This window comes from Lipomyces chichibuensis, assembly GCF_038497645.1.
Source record: "Lipomyces chichibuensis strain CBS 12929 unplaced genomic scaffold V1513scaffold_5, whole genome shotgun sequence".
In the NCBI taxonomy this organism is placed as follows: Eukaryota; Fungi; Ascomycota; class Lipomycetes; order Lipomycetales; family Lipomycetaceae; genus Lipomyces; species Lipomyces chichibuensis.
In genome coordinates, this window is record NW_027117457.1 from 76,817 (window position 1) to 104,307 (window position 27,491).

A 27,491-nucleotide genomic window follows, 5' to 3' on the forward strand; every position below is an offset into this window, starting at 1 on the left:
CAAGCTGGAAATTACCGACTGAATTTTCATGTCGACAATAGTTTTGGCACCTCTTCTGATCAGCCTGTCAAATTTTCACGTGTGACGCTCTTGACTGTAACTTGTGTACAAGTGACTAATATTTGGAAGATAGGTGCGACCAAATGGTAATTATACCTCGTTTTGTCATTTGATCTATGGGATGAGTCTTTGCACTGGGCACTGACCACTTCATTGAAGTGGAACATGAGCGAATATGCGTCTAGTAGGCTAGAAACCCTACGCTACTGATTTCTAACATTTTGTGGTTATGGCTCTCGCATCCAAGTCGGCCTCAGGCTTATGTTTCTATAGGTATTATAAGTTCGGTGATACAAATTTCTAAGCAGTTTGGGCTTAGGTATGCTCCCCTCTTATGCATTAACTGTTTGTATAACGCAAGGATGAGATTAAATAAAATTTGACAAGCATATGTCAGAGTATTTCTTTGAAGATATTTTTTTTTCTGATGCCTATAATACATATTTTATGTTGCCGTTGGACACGAAAACAGTTGCTCACGTCATAGTAGGACAGTATTGTCAATATCCCTTGTGTATCACTGGTACTCTATATGACAGAGGTAAGACATATTTTGCGAGCATTGCAAGGAGTGAATGTAGTTTTCGATGATGATCTCTTATTTTATCTCACGACGGTCGACTGCGCCATAAGATGCTTGGCGATGATGAAGCAGCCGGTGACTCGGCTTGAGACTGAAATAAACTGCGTTTACTGCTTGCGGTGTCTTTTTACTAGCAGATAGACATATTCTAACTCGATTTGTAGGTTTGCGTATTTACTATTATTTTTATATTTTTATCTGAATTACAGTATATAATATAAATAGTCACTTCGACTCTACTATTGTGCATTTCAATTATTTCTTCCCTTGCCAATCTTTTTCTGTGTAGCACGGAATTCTTCCTCGCTGGGCATGCCGCCTAACGTTTTCTTGCTCTTCTTTGTGCTGCCTGAAGACGAGTATTTCTTTTCTAGATCATCCAGGAAATTATTCATTCTTGCGGCACTTCGTTTCCGAATCAATTCACCCAGTACATCCTCACCGCCATTCATAACCTTCTTTCCGATACCTAACTCAGTTGCCAACTCTTCAGCTTCTTGCTCTTCCTCCTTAGCTGCTTTTCTGCGCGCAGACTTTGTAGCTGCAGATTCGCCAGTGTACTTCTTGTACGACTTCACTTCCCGCGACCTGATAGCGTCGTCAATGATAGAACGGAATCTTGACTCGTCCTCAAGCACATTAGAGTGCACGACGTTCTCAAAGACAACATCTAAATCTCCTTTTGACTCTGTGTAAGACCGTAGAATCTCCTCTCGCTCTTCGCCAGACTCTATATCCCAGTTAGCTCGAGCGGGTAAAAACGTAAGTACATCAACAACGCACCTCTATATTGCTTCTTGTCCTCCTCAATCATCTCCTTCGTTACAGCTTTGTTATACATTTCATCAAAATACTCCTTCCACCCAAACCCCTCTACACTCGTATACTCCAAGCTCCCAGTAGCATCATATGCCTTCCGTCTATCGGCATCACTCAACACTCCATAGGCAAACACAATTTCCTGAAACATATTATGCGCATCAGCACGTTTGTCGGGATCAACTTTGTCGGGATGATGCAGTAATGCTAACCGACGATACGCCTTCTTGACATCTGCGTCCGTCGCGGTACGCCCCACGTGTAGAACTTGGTATGGATCGATAGCAGTCGGCGGTTGATTACCTTCCTCATCCTCATCGTCGTCGACGTCGGCCTGCTCGTTGATTTCAGGCTTGGGAACATCATCATATTCTTCTTTAAGGTTTTTACCTTTCTTTTGACGTGGCATTATACGTAGATCGAGGATGGGGGGCTGGAATAGAAGAAGTAGTCTGTGATAGTAGTGTTTGAACGCGTCGAAACGCGCCGCGTCAAATTGTTTGGGTTAGGGTATTATATGTGGACCGAGGCTTATGTAGTCCCGTAGCCTAAACATTCCTCCAATGGTACTTGGATAAACGAGTGAATACGAAATAGTTCCTCCAGTTGCGTAAACCGTTCCTGTCGAAATGAACAGAGGGCATACCTACATATTTTATTGCACATTTCACGATCAGGAAGCGATATATAAGGGCTCAATACTAGAAGTCAACATTGTATTCAGGAAAACTTGAAAAGAAAAGAAAAGAGCCGACAGCGACAGCCGTCGATAGCCGATTGCTGAAATACAAATATCGAGAATCAATGCAGGTCTCGAAGCATTAGTAGTAGCCTAGAATATCAGATTCTAAATACTGAAGTAGCAATCAGGGTCATTAGATGGAAGTACTAAAGATAGACACTGATGAACGTCAGAACGAGAGATAACTGAGGCAGCAAAAGTAACAATGACTAGTGGCAGTACCAATATATTATTCTAAGTAAGGAAGTGAAGCGTCAAGAAGGGGCAAGGGGACGGGATGATTCCAGTTTCAACAATGTTGCTTTGCCCAGGCTTCCGACGGAGCAGCCGCGGTGCGGAAATGCAAAAATGCGGCAGGACGAAACATCGTTGCGATTCTGCGAAAGTTGCCCAGATTCCGGTAATGTGCCTTCCCAACTCTGGCTTCCGTTCACCTGTCGGAGCTGCAAGATGTGCATCTGTTTATATGTTTAGCTGCGTCCGTAGCGGGTTCTAATGTACAATTGTGAAATATTGCACCAATAATCATCAGTTGTGGCGGTTAACCCCCACGCGAGGTTAATTGGGGTTCAAGTTTGAGTTCGAGTTTCAACGATCAATTTACCGACACACTCTCCGGCACCGCTCCGGATCGATGGCCATGCGTTACCGCCCTGTTTCGGAGCATTTTACACCAAGTATACACCCGCTTGGTTGCTTTTTTACCGCCGTGTAACCGATACCATAATTTCGGTTATACTGATTGCCTGACCGTGAATATATGGGGTAGCAATAGTTGATTGTAATGCTTGCAGCCGTAAACGACATTTATATTGTGTACTTCCGCCGTATCCGATTCGCATGTTGGATTTATCCCCCCATTCCGCGGTGGTCGTGCCCTTCACCCGCTTTACGGCTCGTCTCGGACACGGTCGATACCGGAACCCCAGCTTTTGCTTCCTTTATTACGATGAATGCTCAGCCCATATAATATACTTCGCGCTCCGCATAATTATTGTTGCCCACTTACACTTACAACTCTCACGCCCCTTCCTACCACATTCTCTCTCCACAATGAACGGTAACGGCACTGGGTTCACGACAACCGGAGCAGGCGGCGGCGACAGTCTAAATGAAATCAAGACAGACATCATCACCCTCACCCGCTTCATCCTAACCGAACAGGGCCGATATGCTACTCAGGCTACCGGTGACTTCACTCTCCTCCTCAACAGCCTTCAATTCGCGTTCAAGTTCATATCACACAACATTCGACGAGCAACGCTGGTGAACCTCATCGGTCTTGCTGGCGCGACGAACTCAACCGGTGATGACCAAAAGAAGCTTGATGTCATCGGCGACGAAATCTTCATCAACGCTATGCGTGCAAGCGGAAAGGTCAAAGTCCTTGTTTCTGAAGAGCAGGACGAGATCATAGTGTTTGAAGGTGATGGAAAATACTGTGTTGTCTGCGATCCCATTGATGGCTCGTCCAACTTGGATGCCGGTGTCTCGGTCGGGACTATCTTTGGTGTATATAAGCTAGTGAGTATTTTAGATTGTAGAGTAAATATTCCGTGATGTCGTACTGACTGCGATGTAGCAACCAGGATCAACAGGAAGCGTGAGCGATGTCTTGAGACCCGGTACCGAGATGATTGCTGCTGGCTACACCATGTACGGTGCTTCCGCCAACTTGGTCCTCACGACTGGTAACGGCGTCAATGGCTTCACACTCGACACTGCGCTCGGCGAGTTTATCCTCACACATCCGGACATGAAAATTCCCAAGAAGCGATCAATTTACTCCGCCAACGAAGGTAACACAGTCTACTGGGACAAGCCTACCCAGGAGTACTTCCACAACCTCAAGTACCCGTCCGAAGGCCAGAAACCATACTCTTCACGATATATTGGTTCTATGGTTGCCGACATGCACCGAACGCTACTTTATGGAGGTATTTTCGCCTACCCCGCCGACTCGAAAAGTAAGAATGGCAAGCTCCGTCTACTTTACGAGTGCTTCCCTATGGCCTTCTTGGTCGAGCAGGCTGGGGGTCTGGCTACCACTGGCACACAACGCATTCTCGACATAGTGCCAAAGCACATTCACGACCGAAGCGGAATTTTTCTTGGCAGTGAGAACGAAGTTCTGAAAGTCATCGACACATATAAAAAGTATGAAACTAGCGCATAAACTTCTGTTTGTTCTAAATTGTTTGATGCGGTTGAGTTAAACAAGGAGTCATACTTGTACCATCACACAAAGAGGGGGGCTGTTATTGCATGCTTAATTTTCTGTTTATATATTTGTTGTTGATTTTGGAATGCGCTATTGAGTCATGGGTCCCATCATTGACAAGGCTGTAGTAATGTCATTTGTTTCAATAGCAAATAGTAGTGGAATTCAATGTCGTGTTTGATTACTCGTCGTAACCGCTTCTTCTTAGCGTCTTCTAAATGCATAACTACACAGACCTGATTTCATCACAGCCTAATTGGTAAAAACCAGAGTTTCTCAAGCGACAAAAACTATTCTTTCATATGTGGTTCACCACAGCACTAAATAAAACAACCAGCAAAAAAAAAATGCCTCGGGAGGGAGTCGAACCCACGACCTTGAGATAACACACAATATGAGACTCACGCTTTAACCAACTAAGCCACCAAGGCATTGACGAAAATTTAATAAAGTTTCATCCTGGTCGTGCTGACCGGCGGCACCTGCTAGCGAAGCGGTGAGCCTATATAGTAATTCACTGGGTTTTGTTTTTGGTTTTGTTTGGTCCCTTCTTTTCTTTTGTTTGTTCGTTTAGTTTCTCCTTAGTCCCATTGGGTTTATATGCCCCTCTTCTTCCTATGCTCTGTGTTCGTTAAACATTACCTTCCCATGTAGCAAATTATATATGTCACAATACCCTTGGATAGCACGTTCCATAGTAGTTTACGTACATAATCCCTCATTATAACGTTTAGGGCATATATGCAAGCACATGGGGACATCAGAAATACACCGACTATGCTGCCATTATGTATGCATATACGGATATAAATGTTAGTATGTAGATCGTATTTATGGATCACGTGATTGGCGAGTGCCACTGTCTTTAGCTATATCCTTTCAGATCGTTATTGTATCTGTATGTCTACGACCACGCCACTGCAGAGGTTTCTTTATTCTGCACATGTTTTGTACTGGAAGGATTTTATATTGACATTGTTTCTGGAGCGTTGATTTAATTCTTTGTGTCGACTAGCTGTATCATCTAACGGTCGCGAAGTTATCAGCTGATCTGGTCGTTGGTTCGTTCGATCGCCTTCGATCAGGGAAGTTTAGCAACATGAGCGCGAGTAATGTTTATTACGAGTTATACAGACGAAGCAGGTATGTTACTGAAGTTCGGAGGATAGGCTATATGGCTCTTTTTTCTCGGTGCGGGGGAGTGCTGACCGGTTGTAGTATAGGCGTGGCACTCATTGATTCTCTAGATGAATTGATCAAGTACGAATAGCGTGCCTATGAGTTTATAGAAGTGGTACTAATTGCAGCGGTGTTTGTAGAGACTCCAAAATTCAGCCACAGCTTGCTATGAAGATATTATCGACAGTATGTGACCCGGTGGCAGCTTGCCTGATCTTATGCGCCGCGTTTTCGCTCATATCGTTCTTGTTGAGATGACTGGCAGTACTAACAATGTGCATTAGTTCGACCGTAGTATAAGTGAAGCATTAGCGGAAAAAGTCAAATCAACGAGACTGTCGTTCAAGGTTGGCTATTGTGCCACAGATATATTGGGCAGTGACTAACTGAGGTATAGGGCCACCTTGACACGTATAGATTCTGCGACGACGTATGGACATTTATTATTCTAGACGTGCACTTTAAGATGGAGGGCAATGAGGCGATTGTAGCAGATAAAATTAAGATTGTTGCGAATAATGTCAAGAAGCCAGGAGAGCAGTGAAGTTGAACTGTATGAAGGAAGTTAGGTTGGATAGAAGGCAAGTGTCGAGAGATACGACTTCTACAGAGTGGATAGCCTATTCTCAACATCAATTATTGTGGCATGATGTTATACAATTATTACTGGCATAATATGCCTCATGATTGCTCTGTTCATAGAAAGATTGGTATGAAATAGTTAGCCATGGATCGGCCACTGTTGGTGCATAGGAATTGCATGACTATCTAAGAGGTTTGGAATTGGTTTGCGTATTGTTCCGGTCTGTGTAATATAATAGCATTTGATTCAACCGTTCATAACATTTTGTGTCGATAAAACGGCTCGTATCCGACTGCGCAAGACTGTGGTAAATTTACGTGAGACCAGTAAACAATAGCTAGTTTGCGGGCCATTAGTCAAACGTTTGATAAGCACAACCGTTACTACGATCATAGAAAAGACCCGCTGATCGAAGTGGTGGCACATATCACCCTTAACGCAATACACACTACACAAACAAGACTCATTGGACTAGCTTTGCCTGTTATTCCGTGTTTATTGCATCCGAGATCGGGTGCTGTTGAAGATTGACGAGCGGGTACTCCCGAGCCTCCGGCGCTTAGCGCCCACGAAGACCACAAAAGCTTGTGCCGGGGCTAGTCCCAAATCTACCAAGGATCTTCTGCGGCGCCGGATCTATGCCAAAATTATTTTCGGTAGTGCAACAAAGAATACAAAAACATAAGTGGGCACTATAGCCGGCACTATTTTCACCAAACGACAGCGTCTGCTGCTCGCTATTTTTGTTCTTGTGCTTGCTATACGCGACTAGACCGCGGCCACGCGTCGAGCGCCATGCATCTGCGCAATCTCGGATCTCGCGCTTGGGACCTGGCTACAGGAACACAGCACGCAGGGAAGGTAGCCTGTTTCCTCTGGGTCGTTGATCTGATACTCTCGGGTCTCATCGTCATGAAGGTTCCCTGTAAGTTTTGAACTGATTGAGTCCGTTATGATTTGGATCTGTGGCTAATGCGCTAGTAGACACTGAAATTGACTGGAAAGCGTACATGTCACAGGTTGAACTATACCTAAATGGAGAGCGAGACTATGCGGTATGTTGTTGCGGACACGCTACATTGATTCAATTTCATCGGACTAATAAAGTCAGAAAATCCGTGGAGGGACTGGACCTCTTGTGTATGCTGCTCGTGTCGGTGGTCAGAGAGCCTCAGAACTGACACAGGAAATAGCTATCCGGCCGGACACTTGTATATCTTCAGTATACTTTACAAGTTTACCAGTAAAGGCGAGAATATTTTCCTTGCTCAGATACTTTTTGCAGGACTGTATTTGGCCACTTTGGCGCTCGTGTTCAAGCTCTACGTCAACGCGAAGGTCGGTCCCAATTTTGGTCGCGATCTTGACTTGCGAATTCTAACAGACCCATACCAGGCTCCATTGTATACATTTCCGCTAGTGATCCTGTCAAAGCGTCTTCATAGTATCTATATGCTTCGTCTTTTCAATGACACATTTGCCATTTTAATAGCCTATCTCTCAGTCTTCGCATGGCAAAATCACTACTGGTTACTTGGGTCATTAATCTACAGCTTCGCCCTCAGCATCAAAATGAACGTCCTCTTGTTCCTTCCTGCTGCAGGTGTCATTCTCTTGCAAGCACTGGGACCAAGGGTATTCCGGGCCGCGTTGTTTATGTTGCAAGTACAGGTATGCGCCATTATGATAATGTAAGGCCTTGATCAGCACTGACACATGTCAGATTCTCCTCGCGTATCCGTTCACCAGCAAGTTTTTCTTCTCGTATGTGACGCGGGCGTTTGATTTTAATAGAGTGTTTTTGTACAAGTGGACCGTCAATTGGAGATTTGTCGATGAGGCTGTGTTCCTCACTCCTGAGTTCGCGCAGACCCTACTCATTATTCAAGGGTTGCTGCTGCTATTCTTCATATTTACCAGGTGGATTAAGTAAGTTCCAATTGTTTGAGTTTGATATGCTGTGGCGGATTCTAAATGTGTCGTAGACCCTCCGATATGAATATCATCAACATTATCCAAACGATTGCATTCCCGTCTCCACGACCACCCGCAGTTCACAATGCAATACTGGCAAAGATGACTCCGGAGTATATTCTGAAGACTCTCCTCACATGCAACCTTATTGGCGTACTATGTGCACGGTCATTGCATTATCAGTTTTACTCGTGGTTTGCGTGGAGTCTGCCGTATCTGCTGTCCATCACCGCATGGAACCCGCTCGTGCAAGTTGTAGTTTGGGCAGCAGAGGAGTGGGCTTGGAACACCTACCCGAGCACCAAGCTCAGCTCGTTTGTTGTAGTCGCGACTAACGCTATTCTAATTGCTGGCATCTGGTTCGGTACAAAGAAAGATGCTGAGGACGCAAAGTCTGGAAGCCACATATTGCCTGAAATGTCTTCGATATCAGTCACAGAATCGCCTCCGCTAGTTCGGGCCACGCCTTTGTCTTCTCCTGCCGCGACCGCGAGACCAGCTACAAGAAGCCAGCGCCGCCGTAAAAATGTGTCTAGGGGGTAATTGGATCATAGTTTGTGTTAGCATTCTTGTCATGTATATATTGCGTCAATGCATCAGAAAAGTCTGTTTCATCATAATCTTCCCTGGGGCTCAGCCAGTACGTGACTGAAATCAGATGGCTGGAAATACCCTAACCGTAGGCATGACAAAAGCAACCTGTAACCGGTTTGCTCCTTTTTCTTTTCTTTTCGTTGCGACACGCTCCTTATCACCGACGAGATCTAACAATTCACTTTCGTTGGACATTATATTGCGTTGTCCTGAATAAATCATTGTGATATTGCCCTTTTCGCTAACAGCGTCTGAAAGTTATTCACAGACGACAGTTTGATAGTAGGGGGGCACACACCAATTTTTCCGGGCATTGCTTTGTTTATGCGCGTGGGGCAGTCTTCTAATTTGCCATGATCGATACTTGCTGCTGACGGTAATGCATTATATATTGTAATAATGATAATAATAATCTTATTAGGTAGATTGTGATGGCTGGTGGACCTTTAGCGGCCAAATGATTGGCTGATTTGAAAAATGAACTGAGCGACGTTGCAGATGTCATTACTGTAGTAACTTCTTAGCCTGAATTCAGTAGTATCAACAAATAGTGCATTGTATTAACTAAATCTGTTATCAATCTCGTGTAATATATAGTGCACACAATATTACAAAAATAGAACCGACAGGCACAGTTGTACTGGCTGTCACGAACATGAGACCCGTGCGGCTCCTGCGGCGCCTTGGAGGAAGCCAACCATATCTCGAATTTCCATTGCTAATTGCAAGCAGCAGCTCTGTTAGAACAGCTGCACGTCCGAATGTTTCCCTGTTAGAACACCTGCGCTTACGATATATGCTTCGCCGTACCTTCCACTCCGTTTGGTATTCAAGTTTTAGTATTTCAAGCGTCACGTTCGCTTCCAGGAACGGAATCGGTCTCTAGGGCAAATCCCATCCCGAGTGGATGACAGAGCCGGTTGGCAATGTCCAGTTCTCCCTATTCGGATGACGGTATACCTCTAGAAGAGGTTGATATCGGGGACGAAGACACACCCACAACACTGCGTCCCGCAGCTCTCGATTTTTCGTTATCCTCCGATGCAAGAGAAATTGGAAGCCGGCAAGGAAGTCTCACGATCGGTCAACGGACGATCAGTCCGGGTTTGATCACGCCTCATGATAGAAGAGAGTCCATTCCAATGCGATGGCATACGATTGGCGGTGACGGGCCGTCGTTTTTGGGAGAGGATATGAGGTCGAAGAACGAGTCCACCGTTGAGATGCGATTGCCATCACATGAGTCACCTGTCGACCAGATGCGCATGGTGCGCGATGGTCTCAGTGATGTACTTGGAAGCTCTGGAATGGGATCGTGGCTACCAGTTCGACAAGTATCGGAACAACCTGGGAGCGTCAGTCGGCAGAAATCGTACACCGGCTCAGCCAACGCGGATGGAGATGAGGACACGTTGAGTTTGGTGCCACATATACGGTCAATACGCTCCGGCAGCACAGGATCACAGCAACGCAATCGGGATAACTTGACTATCAATGTCAACGTCGGGCATCTCGGTGATGATCTCACTGCCATTGAGACGGGAACTGTCTATAGCTCAGATTCACCGTCGTCGCCTTCTCAATTGAGTGCAGACGACGCAAGGTCAATGGCCCGGAGCTTGTCTTCCATAGTGCGTCGAGTTGTTTCTAACGACAGACGGCCAAGTCGGGAGGGCGGGCCCTCTGCCGATATGGAGACAATATCGCTCGCTACGAATGAAAATTACGCGTACTCTCCAGTAGAATCGTTGCATCAGTCACTGACTCTGGATCCTGAGATAGAAGATTCTTTCCTCCCTGTCCCCCTAGCTGAGGGCCTTCCGCCACTAGGGGGAAAGTCCTTAGCATTCTTCTCTGGAAACAATCGTTATCGGGTACTTCTCTATCAGATTCTCTCCCACCAGTAAGATGGTCCATTTTATATATTTCATGACTACCTGTAGTAACAAAGTATAGGGCATTTGATATATTTGCATTCGTCTTGATTCTCATTCAGACTCTCCTTCTCACCTATCGAGCAGTTAGTGCACTAGGTTCTGATAACTCAAACTGGGGACATCGATGGCCAGACTATGCGCTATTGATAGTATTCTGTTGCTATACTATGGAAGTCATTGTCAGGATAATAGTATCCGGACTGATTCTCAATCCAGATACTGATACACAGCAATTCATCTTTGAAGTGCTCAAAATGTTACATTTATCGCGCGACGGCAAGAGAGACTTGATCATGATCGATGGAGACCGGTTCCTGACACCGCAGCCCACTTCTGGTTATAGCATGACCAAAGGGGGCAGTGTTGTGAAGACAGTCAGAGCTGAGAAAGGTCAGATGCTCAACGAGTCTGAACTTGTTAAGACTGCTAGGCTTGCGTATCTTAGATCGAGCTGGAACCGACTTGATTTCTCTTGTGTATTATTTTATTGGATTTATTTGATCGTTGCGACGAGCTCGTCGGATAACAAAAGCACTGCCGTTAATGTGTTTCGCGCGTTGAGCGCGTTGCGCATTTTGAAATGGATGAAGCTCACCAATGGAACGTCCACGGTGCTGTATAGCATTAAAACTGCCGTACCAGCGTTGGCGAATGTTATGACTTTCATCTCTGTATTTTGGTGCGTCTGGCTATTTACCGTCTTCATAATTACGCTAATGGATTAGGACTTTATTTGCATTAGTCGGGATCCAGGCATTTAGCGGGTCATTTCGTCGTCAATGCGTGTGGGTCGATCCTTACCAGCAGGAAGCAAACTATACCAATAATCTACAATTTTGCGGCGGCTATCTCGACCCCGTGAATAAAACACATCTGCCATGGGTTAGATCTAATGGCGAACCTGGCACTGGCGCGGCAAAAGGGTTTATTTGTCCGGCATATTCTATGTGCGTGGAGCTTGACGAGAATGTATATAACAATACTGTCAGCTTCGATAACATACTACAGTCGCTTGAGCTGGTATTCGTTATCATGGGAATGAACGGATTTTCAGATCTGATGTGAGTTTTGCAGGCTGCTGCTGCTGTTGCTGCTGGGGCACTGGTTGATCAAGTGTCTAGGAATTATACAGCCGATTCTGAACATCTTATTGCTGCACTATGTAAGTCTGAATTGCTATTACTAACGAAATTACAACTAAATATGTCTTAGTCTTCGTCGCTGGGTATGGCCGGAACTACTGAATACTCTTGAAACTTGCTGACAGGTACGTAGCGTCGTTATCCTAGCATGGTGGATGTTCAACTTGGTAAGTGTCTAATGCACAGGTTTGCTTGACTGTCACTAACTCAATTAGTTTATTGCTGTTATCTCCACGTCTTTTGCTGTGACACGAGAAATGAAGGAAAGAAAAGGATCGCAGTATGTTTAAGTCAAGTATGCCGTGTTATTGAGGTACTAACTACTCACAGTAATGGGCAAAAACACGAAGAGATTGTCTACAGAGGCCCGGATACAAAACTAAAGCTGATATACGCAAATATCGAGCCTGTGTTCGTACTTCTGATATTTATAGATTTCGTTATCGAATGCTGCAAAACTAGCACGATGTCCGAGCGACGATCTAACATCATCTGTATGCTGTCATTGACTTGCAAAGATTTCTCGTTGATTCTAATGACTACCGCTATAGACCTCTCTCAAGCGATTACTTCGACAGTGCTTCTCTTGGAAATTTTGTTCCGTTTCGCTGCAACGTTTCCATATTGGCGAGAGTTTTTCCTACTTCCACAGAACGCCAAAAACTACATCGATTTGCTGTTAGTTATCATCACCTGCGTGATTCTCATTCCTCCGATCAAAGATTCTAGGATAGCGTATCCGTGGCTGTCTTTTTTTCAAGTGGCTCGTATTTATAGAGTCGTAGTAGCCACTAAATTCACAAGACAGAATTGGGTGAGCTAATACCTGCAGGCGTGATTAGAAGACCACTAACGCATGCGCATAGCTAATAGTTATGGGAAAAGTACGCAATTTAGCGGATTTAGTTGTTTTCTTGTTACTCATGCTCTATATCTGCTCTCTGGTAGCGTCAGAGTTGCTTCGAGGAAATATACCACAAGAGTATCATGGCCAGTCAGTGACCATCTCATTCCACAACATGGCCAATTCATTTGCTGGTATTTATCAAATAATGACAACGGAGGGATGGGCCAATGTGTTATTCACTATCACAGGATCCTTATCTGGCACAAGTCTGGCGTGGGTCGGGGCCATATTTATTTGTGGATGGTTTTTATTTGCAAACAGTGTTGTTGTCAACCTCTTCATTGCTGCGATTCAGGAAAATTTTGATATTTCGGAAGAGGAAAAGAGACTGCGCCAGATTGTTGCATATTCGGATAACTACAAGCCAACAGAACTTGACGACGGGTACTACGGCTTAGTTATTATTGGGCGGAAGCATGCTGACGTTCGCATTAGACCTACTTCTATGTTCGAGTCAATGGCCGGAGATAGAAGACGACGAAAATCGTCATCTATTCCCATGCAATATGCTGCGCGCGAAATGTTAGGTTCCGGGGAAGTGGTTGCGGATTTTCTTCTTCCCGAGTCAATCATTATGCCTGTTGTCGAAGAAGGATCCATGGTCTCGAAAAGAACAATTTTTTCTTTTGATTATTGGAAGGAAAAATTTACCATCGAGCGACGTAGCAATCCATTTTACTTTCGGCCTAGCTTTAGATTCGACGAGATGAAGGACGTCGATAAGTTTGTCAGGAAGGTTCTACTGATAAAAATCGCGCACAAGAAAGTCCGCGAAAAATATGTCCAAGATCATCCGAATTTTAATCGCGTTCTATTTTGCTTGAGCCCTGAAAGCAGACTTCGGCGATTTTGCCAAACTATCGTGGGACCAACTCATGGAACTAGGTACAATGGTGCCAACAGGAACTACAGACTGTCGCAAATATTTTCCGCGATTATTATGATCTGCGTTACTGGATTGGTGATTATTGCGTGCGTCACTACCCCCTTTTTCCAGAAGTATTATTACCAAAGTCATGGCTGTGATTCGGCTGACAACGGTTGCGGTGCTTGGAGTTGGATGACATATACCGATATTAGTTTTGCGGCTATTTTCACAATGTAAGCCAAAGCTATTTTGACAATATCCTAGAGTTGTTACTGACTGTCGATTGAGTGAGGCGGCTATAAAGATCATTGCTGACGGGTTTATATATACACCAAATGCGTATCTATGGTCGACCTGGAATGGAATCGATTTCTTTGTGCTCGTGACATTATGGATTGAGATCCTTACGACATTCCTAAACAGAGTAAGGAATAGTAAATTGTCCCCAATATCATGAATTATTAGTGATGATTGATAGGGAACAAATACGCGTTTTTTGCGGGCCTTTAAGGCTTTTCGAGCCCTGAGACTGCTCGATGTCAATGATGCTGCAAAGGACACGTTCCACAGCATTATAATCGTTGGGCTTGGAAAGATAGTTGGCGTATGTACAGTGGCAGGTTATGATCAAAATCTCAACACTAAAATTTATAGGCCGCAATAGTTTCACTGACTCTGTTACTTCCCTTCTCACTCTGGGGCCTCAATATCTTCATGGGAAAATTTGACTCTTGCACCGACAGTAATGTCAATGAGCTTTCAACTTGTACAGGCGAATTTCTTAACTCTGTATACAATTGGAACTTTTGGCTACCTCGGTCATACAATAACCCAGGATACAGTTTCGACCAATTCTCGCAATCCATATCTATCCTGTTCCAGATCATCTCGCTGGAAGGCTGGAATAATGTGCTGCAGTCCGCTGAAGACGTTGTCGGCGTAGGACTTAATCAGCAAACTAATAATTCTGTCTACAACGGTATATTCGTGTACCTGTTTAATTTTATCTCGATCGCATTCATCGCAGTATGTTCGTGTATAGTGATGTTCTTATGTGCCTGCTAATGTGGGTAGACCTTGTTCATCACTGTAATCATGCAAAACTATGCTATGAAAACAGGTGTCGGATTCTTGACTAGCAAACAACGTGCGTTCCTCGAGATTCAAAAGATTCTCCAGCAAGTGCGGCCGTCCCGAACAGGTCAGAGGCCGAAGAATCGTTTCCGCAGGTATTGCTATAATCGCACTGTGGCGCGAGGCGGATCTTGGAATAAATACGTTACGGTACTTTTATTAATCCAGGTTGTCGTATTGTGCTCGGAATATTATCCGTCCCTTGGTGGTTTGGAGACAGTCAGAGGTACGTATGAAACTGACTACATGGTAAGTTGATTGCTGATTCGATGTAGATTTACTCTACTTGGTTACATCTGCTTTGTTAGTGCTGTATGTCGTTTGCAGGTTGGTCGGACTGCCTTGGTCTTCGTATCGGCTTCACTACATAAGAAATGCATGGGATATATTTTGGTTTGCAATCGTTCTTGCTAGCTTTACACTAAGTTTAGCAACAATCAAAGTCGACGACGATGCGAAATCAGGTGCAGTCGGAACAATCAAGCGGTTACTATTTGTCGCTGTAGGTCCTGTGGTGAATTATTGTTGGACGGATTATTGACTGCTTCAAGGTTACGTTGATGCTTATTCCTAAGAGTGACCGGCTGAGTCGATTATTTGTCGCCACGTCTGCGAGCTTGCCCGCTATTTTAAGCTTACTGTTTACGTGGTTTGTTTTATTCTTGGTGTATTCCATTGCATTCAACCAGATATTTGGTCTGACAAGAATTGGACCCAACGGCTCGAGTAATGTTAATTTTCGGACAATTCCCAAAGCCATGTTGCTTCTCTTTCGAATGAGTTGCGGGTGAGTATATGTCTGTTCAACGTTGGCTCCTGTCATTCTGACTGCGTCCAGTGAGGGATGGAATAGTGTCATGCTTGACTATACTATTCAGTCGCCGTATTGCGTAGAGAGCTCCGATTTCTTTAGTTCAGATTGCGGAAGCGTGCCCTACGCCTACGTGCTCTTTTTCTCCTGGTACGAATTGCGATACATATATGCTGAAGTCATTTTTACTGACACTGCAATAGGAATATTATCAGCATGTATATCTTTGCAAACATGTTCATTTCCTTGATATATGAGAGCTTCAGCTATGTATACCAGGAGTGCTATACATCTGAATCAAACGGCAGCGCACAATTTGGACAATTTGTATCCCGAGGCACGATTAGAGCATATAAGGATGCATGGGATCGGATCGACGAGAATGGAACTGGATATATCCCCAAAGACAAAGTTGGCAAATTACTACGGGTAAGCTTTAATTCATCGGAAATATTTGAGAGACGAGAATGCTAATAGGTCTGAGTCTAGTCTTTGCCGCATCCGCTTAACGTTCATATCTATGAGTCGCCATATACATATCCAGAGATCATTGAACGATGTAAAATGTCAGCACGGAGACATGATCATGGACGTATGGTTGGCGATAATGATATTGACGCCATACCAGAGGTTCTCAGGAATATTGACATCGACAAAGTAAAGGAGGCAAGACGACAGTATACGCGGATGTACGAAGAAATAATGATGCAGGGAGTTGCGGACCATGGTATCCCGTTTTCAGCTCCATTAACTATTATTCCGTATTACAAGATTGAGAATGCGGACAATGACGCTGTTACGTATGCTTCCGCTTCGTTCGTTACTTGGTCTTCCAAATGGTTGGCATGTTACTAACTCAAAAGCAGACTGGATCAATATATCCTTCGACGGAGTCACCTGAAAGCTGTCGATGCACAGATCAAACGCAAACTGGTACAAAGCTTTTGCCGTGTGATGTACGCTGCTCCTATTTTTCTAGCTAGGCTTTGTGAAACATGATTGCTAATAACATGACCCAGATCTGCTAGAACACGCTTTCTCCGCCAGCGCAATGGATTCTTACGGACACAACCATCAGCGACTGTTCCGACAATCGTTATTGAACCTGATATGAATGACAATTATTATGACGATGAATCAACATGACATTGGTGTAATGACTTTGGGTGCATTTTCTTTTTGCATGATTTTTGTGTTTCGCAAACTGTGGGATTTCGCGGTACAATCATATATAGATGGTAGCTTGTTGATTACGAATTAGAGGATATGGCATGTGAGTCACGAATCAAACTTGTCAAGCGGGACAAGACGTCCAAAATCACAAAGATTGCCGGCAAAGATGATAGGTGTCTAGAATACTGAGCCTCGTCAACCTAACTGAATTATTAGCAATGAATAAAAGAATTGCTAATAAATGTGCCCTATGGCGATAATGACTAATGCGTAACGAGATGCGGAGAGTAGCCACCGACTGTTCTATACCCGCTTTTCAATACCAACAACGCCACACAGGTTATAATCACTACCGTATTTATTTATATTCAATTCCAACCAAATACAGTAACATGCACGCAGATAAAAGCACACTAACGCCATCACCTGTAACAAAGCACAATAAAACAAAACAAGTGCTGAGTTAAATGTTAATAACCAACCCCTCGCATATCATATCGCAAAGACTTTGTCACCCCCAAAAAACGACATCTAATATTTCATACCGACATTTTGACCACCCATAAGTACAAGCAACAAGAAGCAGAGAAAACACTATATTAACGGACGCGTTATCCAAAAGCATTTAATGTTGTTTAAGATCCATTATTCTTTGTCTATCCCGCTCGCGCGATTCAAGAGCCTGCCGTTGACTGTCCGCGTAGGTAGGCAGTTCTTCTTCGGCGCCTGGCTCCATTTCTAAGGGGTGAACTGAAATTGGCGGAGTTATGTATGATGGTGGAGGAGCGGCCTGTGCGACTGTAGCCTCGGCAGCGCCTAAGTGCCCGTTCGCGCATGACGGATCTGGAGATGTCACTGAAGGCATTCGCAGAGGTGCGGTGAGTAGAGTAGTCAAGATGGAGGTACTTGTGGTGGTTGATGGTGCAAAATGGCGTGGTGAGCTTGCAGGTGATGACTCTGGCGACGTAGCAGTCTCAGAGTGAGGTCTCATATCAACTACTGCTTGAAGCGGAATGCAAGTCGACTCGTCGTCAATGGTAGCAGACCCTCCAAGTTCAACCCCGGCCTCTTCGCCTTGCTCATATCTATCGAGAGCCTCCTCAAGATCGCTTTGGCATTTTCGAGCCGTTGGAGGGGAATATCGAATGATACGATCGATAGCCACGTACTGAATCGTCCAAAAAATAAGGGGATAGACGGCCTTCGCCATTAAAATTTCAGCGCCCTGTCCCATACGCCACGTCCAGCCCAGCAAAATCACTACTAGGAATCCGTCCAAGCTTTTAACTGAATACAAGAGGAAGGAGGTGAAAAATTTGGTAAAAATAAATGCGCTACAAAGAAGAAGCGTCTGCTTGACGAACACGCTGAAACGAACAGGTTGGCCATAATTACCACTCTGGAGACCCACCCGGGCAATCTCGTCGTTTAGGACATATCGTGCTCGTCCAAGACTGATTCTGCGAGCAACAGCAAACACGAATTTATGGGCTAAGTAGAGCAAGGGAAGGCCGATAAATGTCTGGAAGAAAAAAGAAACGACCGGGAGACGGCATATTGTCGGGTCCCAATACTCCTGGAAATCCATCGACATGTACAAAACAAAGAGGAACAGGAAGCTTGACACTACACTTGCTATGGATTGTCGCAAAAGGTCCAGAATCCTGTTTAAAATTAGAAAGAAATCATCAAAATAGGATGCCCAATCGGAAAAGGAACCGCGTGGGACGTACCATGTGGAAAGACGGCCACGTGGCCGCTCTACTCGACGAAGCAAAAAGAAGATTCCCAAAGAAAGGACGAAGATGACGAGATGGACATGGGTGAAACGTTTGTTAAGGGAGTCGCATGGAGGAATGCTGGGGTTATTGTCGAAGAAATGAGGCTGCTGTAGGTGAATAGGGAATATATTTTTTTGTTGAGGGAAGGACGAGTGTCCCTTCGTTCCGTCAAAGTGCGGGCGAAGCCGAACCTTGGCTGCGCGAGGATCAGACGCAAACACGCCGAACTGCATGAAGCCGCAACAAGCAGAACTGTTGGCGATAAATTGGTGGCGCTGAAGTGGGGAGAAAGGAAACGGGGATTAATGAGGACGGAAGATCGGAGGTGAAGTAGAAGTAGAAGTAGAGTGCAGGCTTAATGGGCAATGCGCTTCTAGACGAAGGGAAACTCACTATCTTAGATTTCGCTACCCTTACCCACCGCTAATCATGTTGGTGACTTTGCAAAGTTGACATTATTTGGCTGGCAAGCTGGACTGATAGTCCCGAAGTTTTCCATGACCGCCATCTCCCTAATTGGTAGATAATACGATAAGAGTTACACCTTAAACAATTACATACATATTCAAAATTCTGAACAGATATCGTATATCGTTCTAATCCGACAATGGAATTGGACTTCGGGACTCTCGGAGTTTGGTTAACCTCCATAACCGATGCAAAAGTTAGAATCTGGACCTGAAACCCTTTTTATTTTGCCGGCTTGCCGCCATCCGAGCTCACAATTAGTCACAGATCACAAACAGCTCACGACCAATCCGGTGCACCGGCTCAGCGTCAGCATGACATCTGATTTGGTTATGATATTATACTAGTTATCTATAACTAACTATAGCATTACCAAAGATTACTATCATATCACCGAAACGAGTTTTTAATATTTACAAGTATGTTAGCACTTCCAGTACACGGCCGATCCATAATTACCGCATACAACTGTCTGCTCAATCTTCCATCCCTTCTTCGACTTCCCGGCGCCCAAATGCTGCCGCTCATTCACTAATTTCGCAATCTCCTCGCCCTCTGCAACTGGCTGCTTCTTTGGCTTCTTCTCAAGTGTAGTCAAAAACCGGTTCATGTAATCTGGCCTAGGCAAATTGCTTCGCTTGCCGTTGCCCAGCTGAAACCAGTCATTGCCTCCCCAGATAAATAGCTCACGCCGAACCTTCGAATCTACGCCCGTAGCATTGTCCAAAACAGCGGCAAGATGGCGTTTCCCAATACTGATGTATCGAACAGGAATCTCCCTGTAATCCTTGTCCGTCTCACAATCTACCCCATTTAGTATCACATACGCATCACTCAACAAACGGAAACACTCACATTCTTGAATACCACTTAAAGACTTCACGCGAATTGGAACTCCTTGCATTTGCAAATATCTTCCAGTACCATGTTGTCCATGCAACCCAGACCCACTAATCCACAAATCTGCAAGATTCCTCTTTCGATTCCGAATAGCAAACAACGTATTATTACCACCAGCGGCAATGTACTCACAGAACACATCAGCATTGCCCTTGACGTTGTACAGCTTATCCAGACGAATAATTCTCGGGATGGGAATAAACGCTGTCTCAATAGTATAATCCAGCCCTAGCTGACCATGAGAATTTGAGCCGAACGACCATACCTGGCCACGGTCGTCACGTACAACGCTGTGAGATTCGCCAGCAGCAACCTGAACAATTTTGACTCCACGAAGGGTTGCAACTTCATGCAGACGCTCAGGAGCAATCGAGCCAGGCTCACCATCCCCCAGCAGTATAGGGACGCCCAGTTGGCCCTCAGTAGAAAATATCAAATTACTGCCAGTGACGCAAGTGTAGACTTTACCACTCGACGTCAATATAACAAGATGATAGTCTCCAGCCACAATCTGCTTGATGCTCTCAAAAGTACCCAGTGGCACGTTAATGGTAGTGAACGCGGGTGCCTTCCTGTAAGGCGTAAATATCGAAAAGTACCAACGCTTGTTTTGCTCCTTCTCCTGCGGAACTTGCATTTCACTTTTCGAGCCTGGAATGGAGTATATCTTATCCCCCTTATCGGTCAAAGCGTAAATTCTGCCTTGGCTGATTTGAACGCTGCGAATGTTCTTGCTGGAAAGGATAACCTCCGGAACATTGGCGGCCGGATCATAGCCATCGCCCCAAGCCATCAAATCTCCTCGAGTCGTAACAGCAACTGCACATACGTGTTGGTCACTCCAACTGAAAATAAATCGCACACATACCTCCAAAGCTGTCTCCGAGAACTAGGTCGCGAAGTTCCATACCATCGAAGTACGGAATCTTGCGAGGTGTCTTGATCGCTTCGTCCTTAATTCCTGGCGCAACAACATGCTTGCTGTTACATCCCCACGCGTACACTGCATACCAACTCATCAGATGAACACTACATATTTACAAGTATAACATACCACCAGTATTATCCACTGCCTGCTCCGCAATCACACGCTGATTGATCCAATACCCAGCAACAGCCGTAGCACCAGCAAACGCCAGCACGCCCACCGCAAAATTCTTCGCGAGCCGTGTGCAGTCAGCTCTAGCAACCGTTTGCAGCCCACGTTGTCTGTTTATCACATCAACAGTTCTCGCAATTACTCGTCGCTCGCGCATAGCAGCTCTCACACTGGGTTTCGAGAGTACTAGAGACGAAGATCGAATCATTGTCGGCGCTCGGCACAGAGAAGCCATTGAATTCATTGTGATCTGCTGCGTTTCCGCAACCACGAGTACGAAATATATGCCGTCGAATTCACAAGTTGTCGATATTTCAAGATTGTGAACAAAACAAATATCGCAGCTATAGGTCGCGACTTGGCCCTCAAAAACTTTAAATTTTTAACTCTGCTCCGGCAGAAGCTGCTCAGAGTCTCTCGGACCTTTGGCGCGGCTCATCACAAAACCTCCCAACGCCAGTCACCGAATTTTTTTTTTTTTTGGTCTCGAATTAATCCACGACGATTACAAGCAGAAATATACAAAAATGGGATCCATTAGAAGATCAAAAACAAAGCGGAGGACTCGGTACTTATTTTTTCTATTTTTATTTCCGCATGCAAATGTGTGACTAACGTAACTTAAAGCGACCTCGACCAAGTTCATGAAGACCTCTCTTCCCAAGCATCAGTACAAAAACTGTCAAACCAGCCGCTGGACGAAAGTAAACCTGGTCTAGGCCAATACTACTGTATCGAGTGTGCCAAGTATTTTGAGACCGACTTCGCAAAAACTGTTCATCGACGGGGAAAAAACCATAAACGACGGTATGTCTACTTTCCTTGACTTCACATGTGGAGTGCAGTTTCCTGATCTGTGATGTGTAGAGTCCGCATGCTGAAAGAGCAGCCATACTCGCAGGCTGAAGCAGACGCTGCGTCTGGTCTTGGCGTTGAGAAGTATATGAAGTTCGTACAGACTTATGAGCAGGCCAAAAAGGAGAAGGATGCCCAGGAAAAGCAAAAACAGCAGAGTGAAATGGTAATTGAGTAATTTAATATATCGCAAAGAAATGATTATATCAAATGGAGTGGCGTTTGTTTGGATCTTCGGTATAATTCATGGGTAGGGAAAAAGAGAAAGCTTAGCTGTCTAGATGTGTACGAGAATATAAAAATAAGTTGTACTCATATGGCATTTGCATTCAGCAGTCGAATTCAAACCACGCCGCTAAATAAAACCAAAACGCTAATAATACAGAATCATATAATGACTCACTCTTGCCTTCCAACAACCTGACTATATACAATATGGCCTATCTAACTGATTTCCTGGAACCGCGCGTGTCCTGTACTCTCCGAATGTGACTGCGCCTGTCTCTCCCCCTTGAAGACCGATCCACAGACTTCGCACTTGATCGAAAAGCCAGAGGTGTCAGTAAAGTAATGCTTTTTCCGGAGCAACGCAGCAAGATCATCGGCGGCTGTTAGTACTTGCTGTCCAGCGGCGTCGTCATCAAACACAGTCTGATCGAATTCGTACGTGGCCTCTACGCCTTCTGGAGCGAGTGCAACCGCGTCGTAATGAATTCCGCTGTACACGACAATAATAAAAGTTGGCCGATTCGGATTAAACGAGTCTATTCGTCCCGTGGCAACATCAATAGAGCATATCGTGATGTCAAAGTGCTTCGCAAGAATTGCTATCTCGATAGCACCACCCCATGAATTTGATCTCGTTATCCACTTGCAGTATTCCTCGCGTGGTTTTCCAAGCACAACATCGGGATACTCTACCGGATCCTCCCAAATAGCAGTAGCAACTAGCGAGCGCAGTTCATGCATCGTATCCAGATTCCGTAGCAGAGCGTATCCGATGGCGCGAAAGAGGCATGAGTTGTCGTCGTCCATAACGCGCAATACAACAACATTGTCTGGCCCACAAGGGACCTCCGGAGGCCGTGTGCTATCGTCCGTCTTCTGCTGCATAAACTCATTCCCTGGTTTCGACGTGTGCCGCGCTGGAGCTGGTGAACTGGATGGCAACGACGTTCCGAACCCAGCAACCAAGTTCCTGACCTCGTCCGGTAGTTCGACCGCAGTACTGTACGTACTAACGATAAGTTGATCACCGGATCTCACGCCCAGTTCTATAATCTTTGCACTCTTATTGGAAAGATCGAGCGGTTTTGGCGGAAACCCACTCTTGAACTGCACGTCGATTGCATTCCGCAGCTCGCTTATCAACCTGACTTCATTGAGCAGATCCGCCACGACAGCATCGTCACTCAGTGTCACAAGTTGACTGGCCGAGGACGGCAATCGTAGCTTTAGCTTCATATCTTCCCGAATATACTTGGCAAAATGACACGAATGCGTCGGTTGTGGCGATGTTGTTGTCTTGTGTGAGGGATCATTTGATGGTCAGTTTTCGACCGTAGATGGCGGCCCGGTACGCTAACCTTTAAGGTTTTATCACGTGATTTATTGCAACTGCGGCTCTCTTTCTTTTGGGTGATTACGTGGGCTCGTCTGATAATATTGGAATATAATTATAGAGCAGACCGCGACCCCCGTCCTTTTTTCTGGTTTCATCTCACTGCTGCGTTGGGATAAAGGAGGAGATAAAAAGACGATAGAGATGTCATCGAGCGGGTCCCCGGGGTCGTCTCCGCGCTCGATAGCACAGCTTTCTGCTGCTGCGAACGAATATGACTTTGATCCAGCTGTGCATCTGCGGTATTGGATCCGGTCTGCGAGCGCCATATTGCGACAGGCGCGTGTGTACGATGACGAAGATGCGTATGATGAGGCGTATATTTTGTATTTGAGATATGCACAACTGGTGTTGAATCGCCTGCACACTCATCCAGAGGCGAAGAGGGCTCCAGAGCGAACGCATCTAGTGTCGCTGTCGAAGGTTGGTGTGGTTGTTTGCGGGATATTCTATTCCTGTACTAAACACGAGTTTAGAAATTAACTCCGATATTGTCCAGATTGCAGGAATTAAAGCCGATAATTGAGAAATCGAATGCGGCATACGAAGAGAGTCAGCGTCAGCTTGCTCACCGACGGGAAGAGCTTGCCAAATTGCGAAAGACCACGGAAATTGCACAAGTGCATACCGACTCGACAGATGTAGTCGACAATATTGATTACTCTCTTGATATGCGTGAGCTTGGTGCTGCGGATCATCCAGAATTGTTACTGCTACAACAGCAACCACAAGTGTCATTTACGCGGGAAGCGGAACCAGATATTGTTCCGCATCATCAATATTCATATCCGTCACTGCCGTCACTACCGTCGCGTGACATTGCAAATCCGCCTTCGATATCGTCAGTGCTGCCGCCTGAGAAGCCACAAAAACTTCCTTCATATGAATCACCCGCAATAGTGTCACTACCGAGCAAGAGCATTGAGCACAAACCGATAGCAAAAACAGAAGGTGGTGCCCCGCTGCGGACAGTATTTTTGCCGCCAGAACTGCGTTCATCCTTCCTAGAAATTGCTTTGCCAAACACTCGAAATAAATTGGAGACATGTGGAATTCTTTGTGGGATCCTGAACCGCAATGCTTTCTTTATCACGCATTTGGTGATTCCGGAACAGGAATCCACGAGTGACACTTGTGCTACGAAAGATGAAGAGGGATTATTCAATTTTTTGGATGAGAACGATTTGTTTACCTTAGGATGGATCCATGTAAGTCTGGTTGCTATTTGATCACCTGTGGGGCCTGGACGGGAACTTATTCTCATTAGACACATCCTACACAGACATGCTTTTTGTCATCTGTGGATTTGCATACACAGAATTCATACCAGTTGATGCTCACAGAGTCCATTGCGATTGTGTGCGCACCTATGCACGAGCCATCGTAAGTTCAGCCCCATCTTCTTTAAACTGTTGTGGCGCTAAATATGTATGATAGATGGGGCATCTTCCGACTGACGGATCCGGCTGGCATCAAAGCCATCACAAATTGTCGTCAACCGGGAACATTTCACCCGCATTCGCAAAAAGACATATACACCAACGCCAAGTTGCCTGCTGGACATGTATTTATTCGCGACGGCCTTCCTTTCAAAATCGTTGATCTGCGCAATAAGTGATGCATAGGTTTACGGAGTATTTGGATGTTATCTTAATATTATTCTTATATAGTTTTTGCATTGGATGTCCGGTTATGCTCTTAATTAATATACAATTCATCGTACGAAGGAGAAAGCAAATAACCAATGCATCATTGCCATCTAAAAACATAACACACAAAGGTACAATACAAAACTGATAGATACATCCAAAATCCGACTACTTTTCTTTCCAACCCAATGCAGCCAATTCACTCCGCACCGACGCCTCAGTCTTTATTTTAGTTTCTTGTGTATCCTCTAACTTCTCACCCTTGTCCAGTCGCGCTTTTAAATCTTCGATTGCACGTAACTTCTTCATCAGTCCACGGTACTTCTTCTCATCCTGCGGGTTCTTGAAGGTAATTCCGTTCTTTGTAATGCCGAGACCAGGCGGTGGAGGGGGAGGTGTTGAAGTGCCATTAGTAGCAACCGGTTCCTTAACCTTCTCGGGCACAGCTGTAGATTCAGCAGCCTCCCTAGCCTTCTTAGCCTCCCGCTTCTTCTTGTTGCGTAAAGCCGTCTTCGACAACCCTTCCTCGCCTGCAGCATCGTCCTCGATCGCTGCAGCGCCAGGCACTGTTCGCATAGACTTCACGCGCTGTTGAGCCGCATCAACGGCATTAATCGCGAAACCGCCTTCATCCTCGCGCTTAAACAACAGCGGTGTAGCACTGCCTCTAGCGTGAGGTGGACGATATGCGCCGGCCGACTTCGCTGGTGCCTTGACCTCCACTGCAATCGCAGACACGTGCGGCTCCGGAGCAGGAGAGATCGTTGACCGTAGCGGATAGATGTCCACGCTCTCTGGTCGCCACGAGGCAGAAAATAGTTCGGTCATTTCGCGCACAAACGCGAGTTTACCGGTCACGTGGAATATCTTGACGCCATTGTCGACTCGCAGACGCGGAGACGTGGTCGCGAAGAGAATGTACCTGCCATCAGGACTCCATTCGCACACACTTGTATTCGACGCGTCAATGGTGGAGACCTTCTTGTACGCATTCTGTCGGTCATAGATGTCAACTTCTCCCTGCAAATTGCCGAATCCGGCGAGGATGAGGAACCGGCCGTGCGGGGAGTATAAGATTGTGTTGCGTGGGCCGAGTGGAAGCGTGCGGATTGTCTCGCCTCGATAGTTGAAGATCATAGTTTTCGCTGGCATGTATCCGTACACGACGGCGAATTCCTTCGAATCGGGACACCAAGCGACGTCGTGGATCGGACCTTCCTTGTCGAGAGTGATTCTGCTGTCGAAGTTACCAGCAATGCCGCGCAGATGCAGCGTTGATTCACCATAGTAACTCTTGCCAGTCTGATCGACCTCTGTCATCGTGAGCACAAGCAAGCTAGTACCAAGATTATTCCACTTCAAAACCACACGCTCGGCCTTGAAGAGCGACTTTGTGGACAATGGCCGCGTAAAATTTGGCGCATTGTACACGTCCACGACGGCAGGCTTTCCCTTGCGCTCCGGCACGAAGATCGCAATGTAGTAGCTGTGGCCAGGGGATATTGCAAACGCAGTGCAGCCTTCGAGACGTAGTTTGTGCGATGCCGGACCGCCTAATTTCTTAGTTTCGTAGAATTGTAACTCGTTGGGGACCAATCTTGCGCAAAATTTCTCGTCGTATGTGAACTGGAAGTTTCTGCATCACATTAGTCACTACCTCACGCGTAATGAAATGGAAAATAATACGTACGCCATAGTTTGATTCTTTTGCACGAACTGTGATATTTTTTCACCTGTAGCGACATCCCACACCTTGAAATTATAATGCACATTCTGGCCATCATCAATTTTGACGGGGCGCTCATAAGTGCAGAGGTAGCTACCTTTTGGAGAGAACCCGACTTCGTACACGTTCGGCACCGGAATCGTCTGGTAGACGGCTCCGGACGTAGAGTCTATTATCTTGACATCGTCGACAGTTGTATACGCAAAATGTCCGCCAGATGGGGAATATGTGCAAGTTCGAAGATTTCCAGTCGGTCTATTTTAATGTTAATTCGACGGCAAAAATTAAATTGCGGGGGAACGTACTGTTGGAATCCTTCGACATCCTCGTACCTGGGCGCCGCGTCCGTCAACCCGATTATTTTCGATGTCCGGACTAGAGTTCATTATTATTAGACTATTTCCAACTACCGACGTAAAAACCGACGTACAATAGAATTGCGGAACCGAGGCCATGTTAACTAAAATAGGTGCAACAGTGAAATATTAGTCAAAATGACCCACGATTGTTCAGATCTGACATAACCGAATTAGCACTATGGCCCAATTGCAGATACACAACGCAGCAAATGATTTGAATTAGGATGTAGATGTCGAGGCGAATATGGACGCACTGCAGGATAGGACGACAACGCAAGTCAATTGACAGACAACTACCCCCACCGC

General features: G+C 45.5%; 11 protein-coding genes and 1 non-coding gene across 12 annotated transcripts; 6 read left to right on the forward strand and 6 right to left on the reverse strand.

Annotated features, from left to right (window-relative positions):
- Window positions 1-811: 811 nt before the first annotated feature.
- Window positions 812-1,913, reverse strand: V1513DRAFT_395433 (uncharacterized protein). Its single transcript, XM_066895366.1, has 2 exons — window positions 1,427-1,913; window positions 812-1,373 (listed from the first exon to the last, which is right to left on the reverse strand). The coding sequence occupies exons 1-2, from the start codon at window positions 1,869-1,871 to the stop codon at window positions 895-897; spliced, it is 924 nt and encodes a 307-aa protein (XP_066755248.1). The 5' UTR covers window positions 1,872-1,913; the 3' UTR covers window positions 812-894.
- Window positions 1,914-3,257: 1,344 nt separating this feature from the next.
- V1513DRAFT_375223 (fructose-1,6-bisphosphatase class 1/Sedoheputulose-1,7-bisphosphatase) lies at window positions 3,258-4,380 on the forward strand (the record flags this gene model as incomplete). Its single annotated transcript, XM_066894886.1, has 2 exons — window positions 3,258-3,728; window positions 3,787-4,380. The coding sequence occupies 2 exons, from the start codon at window positions 3,258-3,260 to the stop codon at window positions 4,378-4,380; spliced, it is 1,065 nt and encodes a 354-aa protein (XP_066755249.1).
- A 393-nt stretch (window positions 4,381-4,773) lies between these two features.
- Window positions 4,774-4,856, reverse strand: V1513DRAFT_t25. The gene has a single exon. It is a non-coding gene; the product is annotated as a tRNA-Met (tRNA).
- A 377-nt stretch (window positions 4,857-5,233) lies between these two features.
- Window positions 5,234-6,444, forward strand: V1513DRAFT_438787 (transcription initiation factor IIA, gamma subunit, helical domain-containing protein). Its single transcript, XM_066897108.1, has 5 exons — window positions 5,234-5,568; window positions 5,644-5,685; window positions 5,745-5,790; window positions 5,889-5,951; window positions 6,002-6,444. The coding sequence occupies exons 1-5, from the start codon at window positions 5,525-5,527 to the stop codon at window positions 6,146-6,148; spliced, it is 342 nt and encodes a 113-aa protein (XP_066755250.1). The 5' UTR covers window positions 5,234-5,524; the 3' UTR covers window positions 6,149-6,444.
- A 402-nt stretch (window positions 6,445-6,846) lies between these two features.
- Window positions 6,847-8,781, forward strand: V1513DRAFT_438790 (ALG3 protein-domain-containing protein). The gene is made up of 7 exons (XM_066897109.1): window positions 6,847-7,112; window positions 7,172-7,242; window positions 7,299-7,327; window positions 7,381-7,525; window positions 7,583-7,858; window positions 7,911-8,116; window positions 8,173-8,781. The coding sequence occupies exons 1-7, from the start codon at window positions 6,983-6,985 to the stop codon at window positions 8,702-8,704; spliced, it is 1,389 nt and encodes a 462-aa protein (XP_066755251.1). The 5' UTR covers window positions 6,847-6,982; the 3' UTR covers window positions 8,705-8,781.
- A 1,665-nt stretch (window positions 8,782-10,446) lies between these two features.
- On the forward strand, window positions 10,447-16,409 carry V1513DRAFT_456926 (Ion transport protein-domain-containing protein; the record flags this gene model as incomplete). Its single annotated transcript, XM_066899601.1, has 19 exons — window positions 10,447-10,658; window positions 10,712-11,371; window positions 11,418-11,753; window positions 11,814-11,858; window positions 11,968-12,001; window positions 12,050-12,114; window positions 12,165-12,328; window positions 12,386-12,648; window positions 12,701-13,125; window positions 13,177-13,842; window positions 13,898-14,033; window positions 14,088-14,213; window positions 14,264-14,635; window positions 14,684-14,969; window positions 15,019-15,245; window positions 15,295-15,530; window positions 15,582-15,704; window positions 15,758-15,983; window positions 16,044-16,409. 19 exons carry the CDS (start codon window positions 10,447-10,449, stop codon window positions 16,407-16,409), a joined length of 4,968 nt encoding a protein of 1,655 aa, XP_066755252.1.
- An 864-nt stretch (window positions 16,410-17,273) lies between these two features.
- V1513DRAFT_248789 (uncharacterized protein) lies at window positions 17,274-18,836 on the reverse strand. Its single transcript, XM_066894466.1, has 2 exons — window positions 18,461-18,836; window positions 17,274-18,391 (listed from the first exon to the last, which is right to left on the reverse strand). The coding sequence occupies exons 1-2, from the start codon at window positions 18,739-18,741 to the stop codon at window positions 17,353-17,355; spliced, it is 1,320 nt and encodes a 439-aa protein (XP_066755253.1). The 5' UTR covers window positions 18,742-18,836; the 3' UTR covers window positions 17,274-17,352.
- A 343-nt stretch (window positions 18,837-19,179) lies between these two features.
- Window positions 19,180-21,338, reverse strand: V1513DRAFT_438807 (regulator of chromosome condensation 1/beta-lactamase-inhibitor protein II). The gene is made up of 3 exons (XM_066897110.1): window positions 20,745-21,338; window positions 19,832-20,695; window positions 19,180-19,780 (listed from the first exon to the last, which is right to left on the reverse strand). The coding sequence occupies exons 1-3, from the start codon at window positions 20,893-20,895 to the stop codon at window positions 19,401-19,403; spliced, it is 1,395 nt and encodes a 464-aa protein (XP_066755254.1). The 5' UTR covers window positions 20,896-21,338; the 3' UTR covers window positions 19,180-19,400.
- A 105-nt stretch (window positions 21,339-21,443) lies between these two features.
- On the forward strand, window positions 21,444-22,215 carry V1513DRAFT_410400 (uncharacterized protein). The gene is made up of 3 exons (XM_066895706.1): window positions 21,444-21,543; window positions 21,603-21,782; window positions 21,843-22,215. The coding sequence occupies exons 1-3, from the start codon at window positions 21,503-21,505 to the stop codon at window positions 22,006-22,008; spliced, it is 387 nt and encodes a 128-aa protein (XP_066755255.1). The 5' UTR covers window positions 21,444-21,502; the 3' UTR covers window positions 22,009-22,215.
- V1513DRAFT_438814 (uncharacterized protein) lies at window positions 22,133-23,364 on the reverse strand. The gene has a single exon (XM_066897111.1). The coding sequence runs from the start codon at window positions 23,292-23,294 to the stop codon at window positions 22,275-22,277; it is 1,020 nt and encodes a 339-aa protein (XP_066755256.1). The 5' UTR covers window positions 23,295-23,364; the 3' UTR covers window positions 22,133-22,274.
- Window positions 23,365-23,503: 139 nt separating this feature from the next.
- On the forward strand, window positions 23,504-25,197 carry V1513DRAFT_438815 (uncharacterized protein). Its single transcript, XM_066897112.1, has 4 exons — window positions 23,504-23,874; window positions 23,928-24,659; window positions 24,719-24,834; window positions 24,889-25,197. Exons 1-4 carry the CDS (start codon window positions 23,596-23,598, stop codon window positions 25,067-25,069), a joined length of 1,308 nt encoding a protein of 435 aa, XP_066755257.1. The 5' UTR covers window positions 23,504-23,595; the 3' UTR covers window positions 25,070-25,197.
- Window positions 25,198-25,268: 71 nt separating this feature from the next.
- V1513DRAFT_423425 (eukaryotic translation initiation factor eIF2A-domain-containing protein) lies at window positions 25,269-27,281 on the reverse strand (the record flags this gene model as incomplete). Its single annotated transcript, XM_066896034.1, has 4 exons — window positions 25,269-26,736; window positions 26,791-27,081; window positions 27,132-27,201; window positions 27,257-27,281. The coding sequence occupies 4 exons, from the start codon at window positions 27,279-27,281 to the stop codon at window positions 25,269-25,271; spliced, it is 1,854 nt and encodes a 617-aa protein (XP_066755258.1).
- Between the last annotated feature and the right edge of the window lie 210 nt (window positions 27,282-27,491).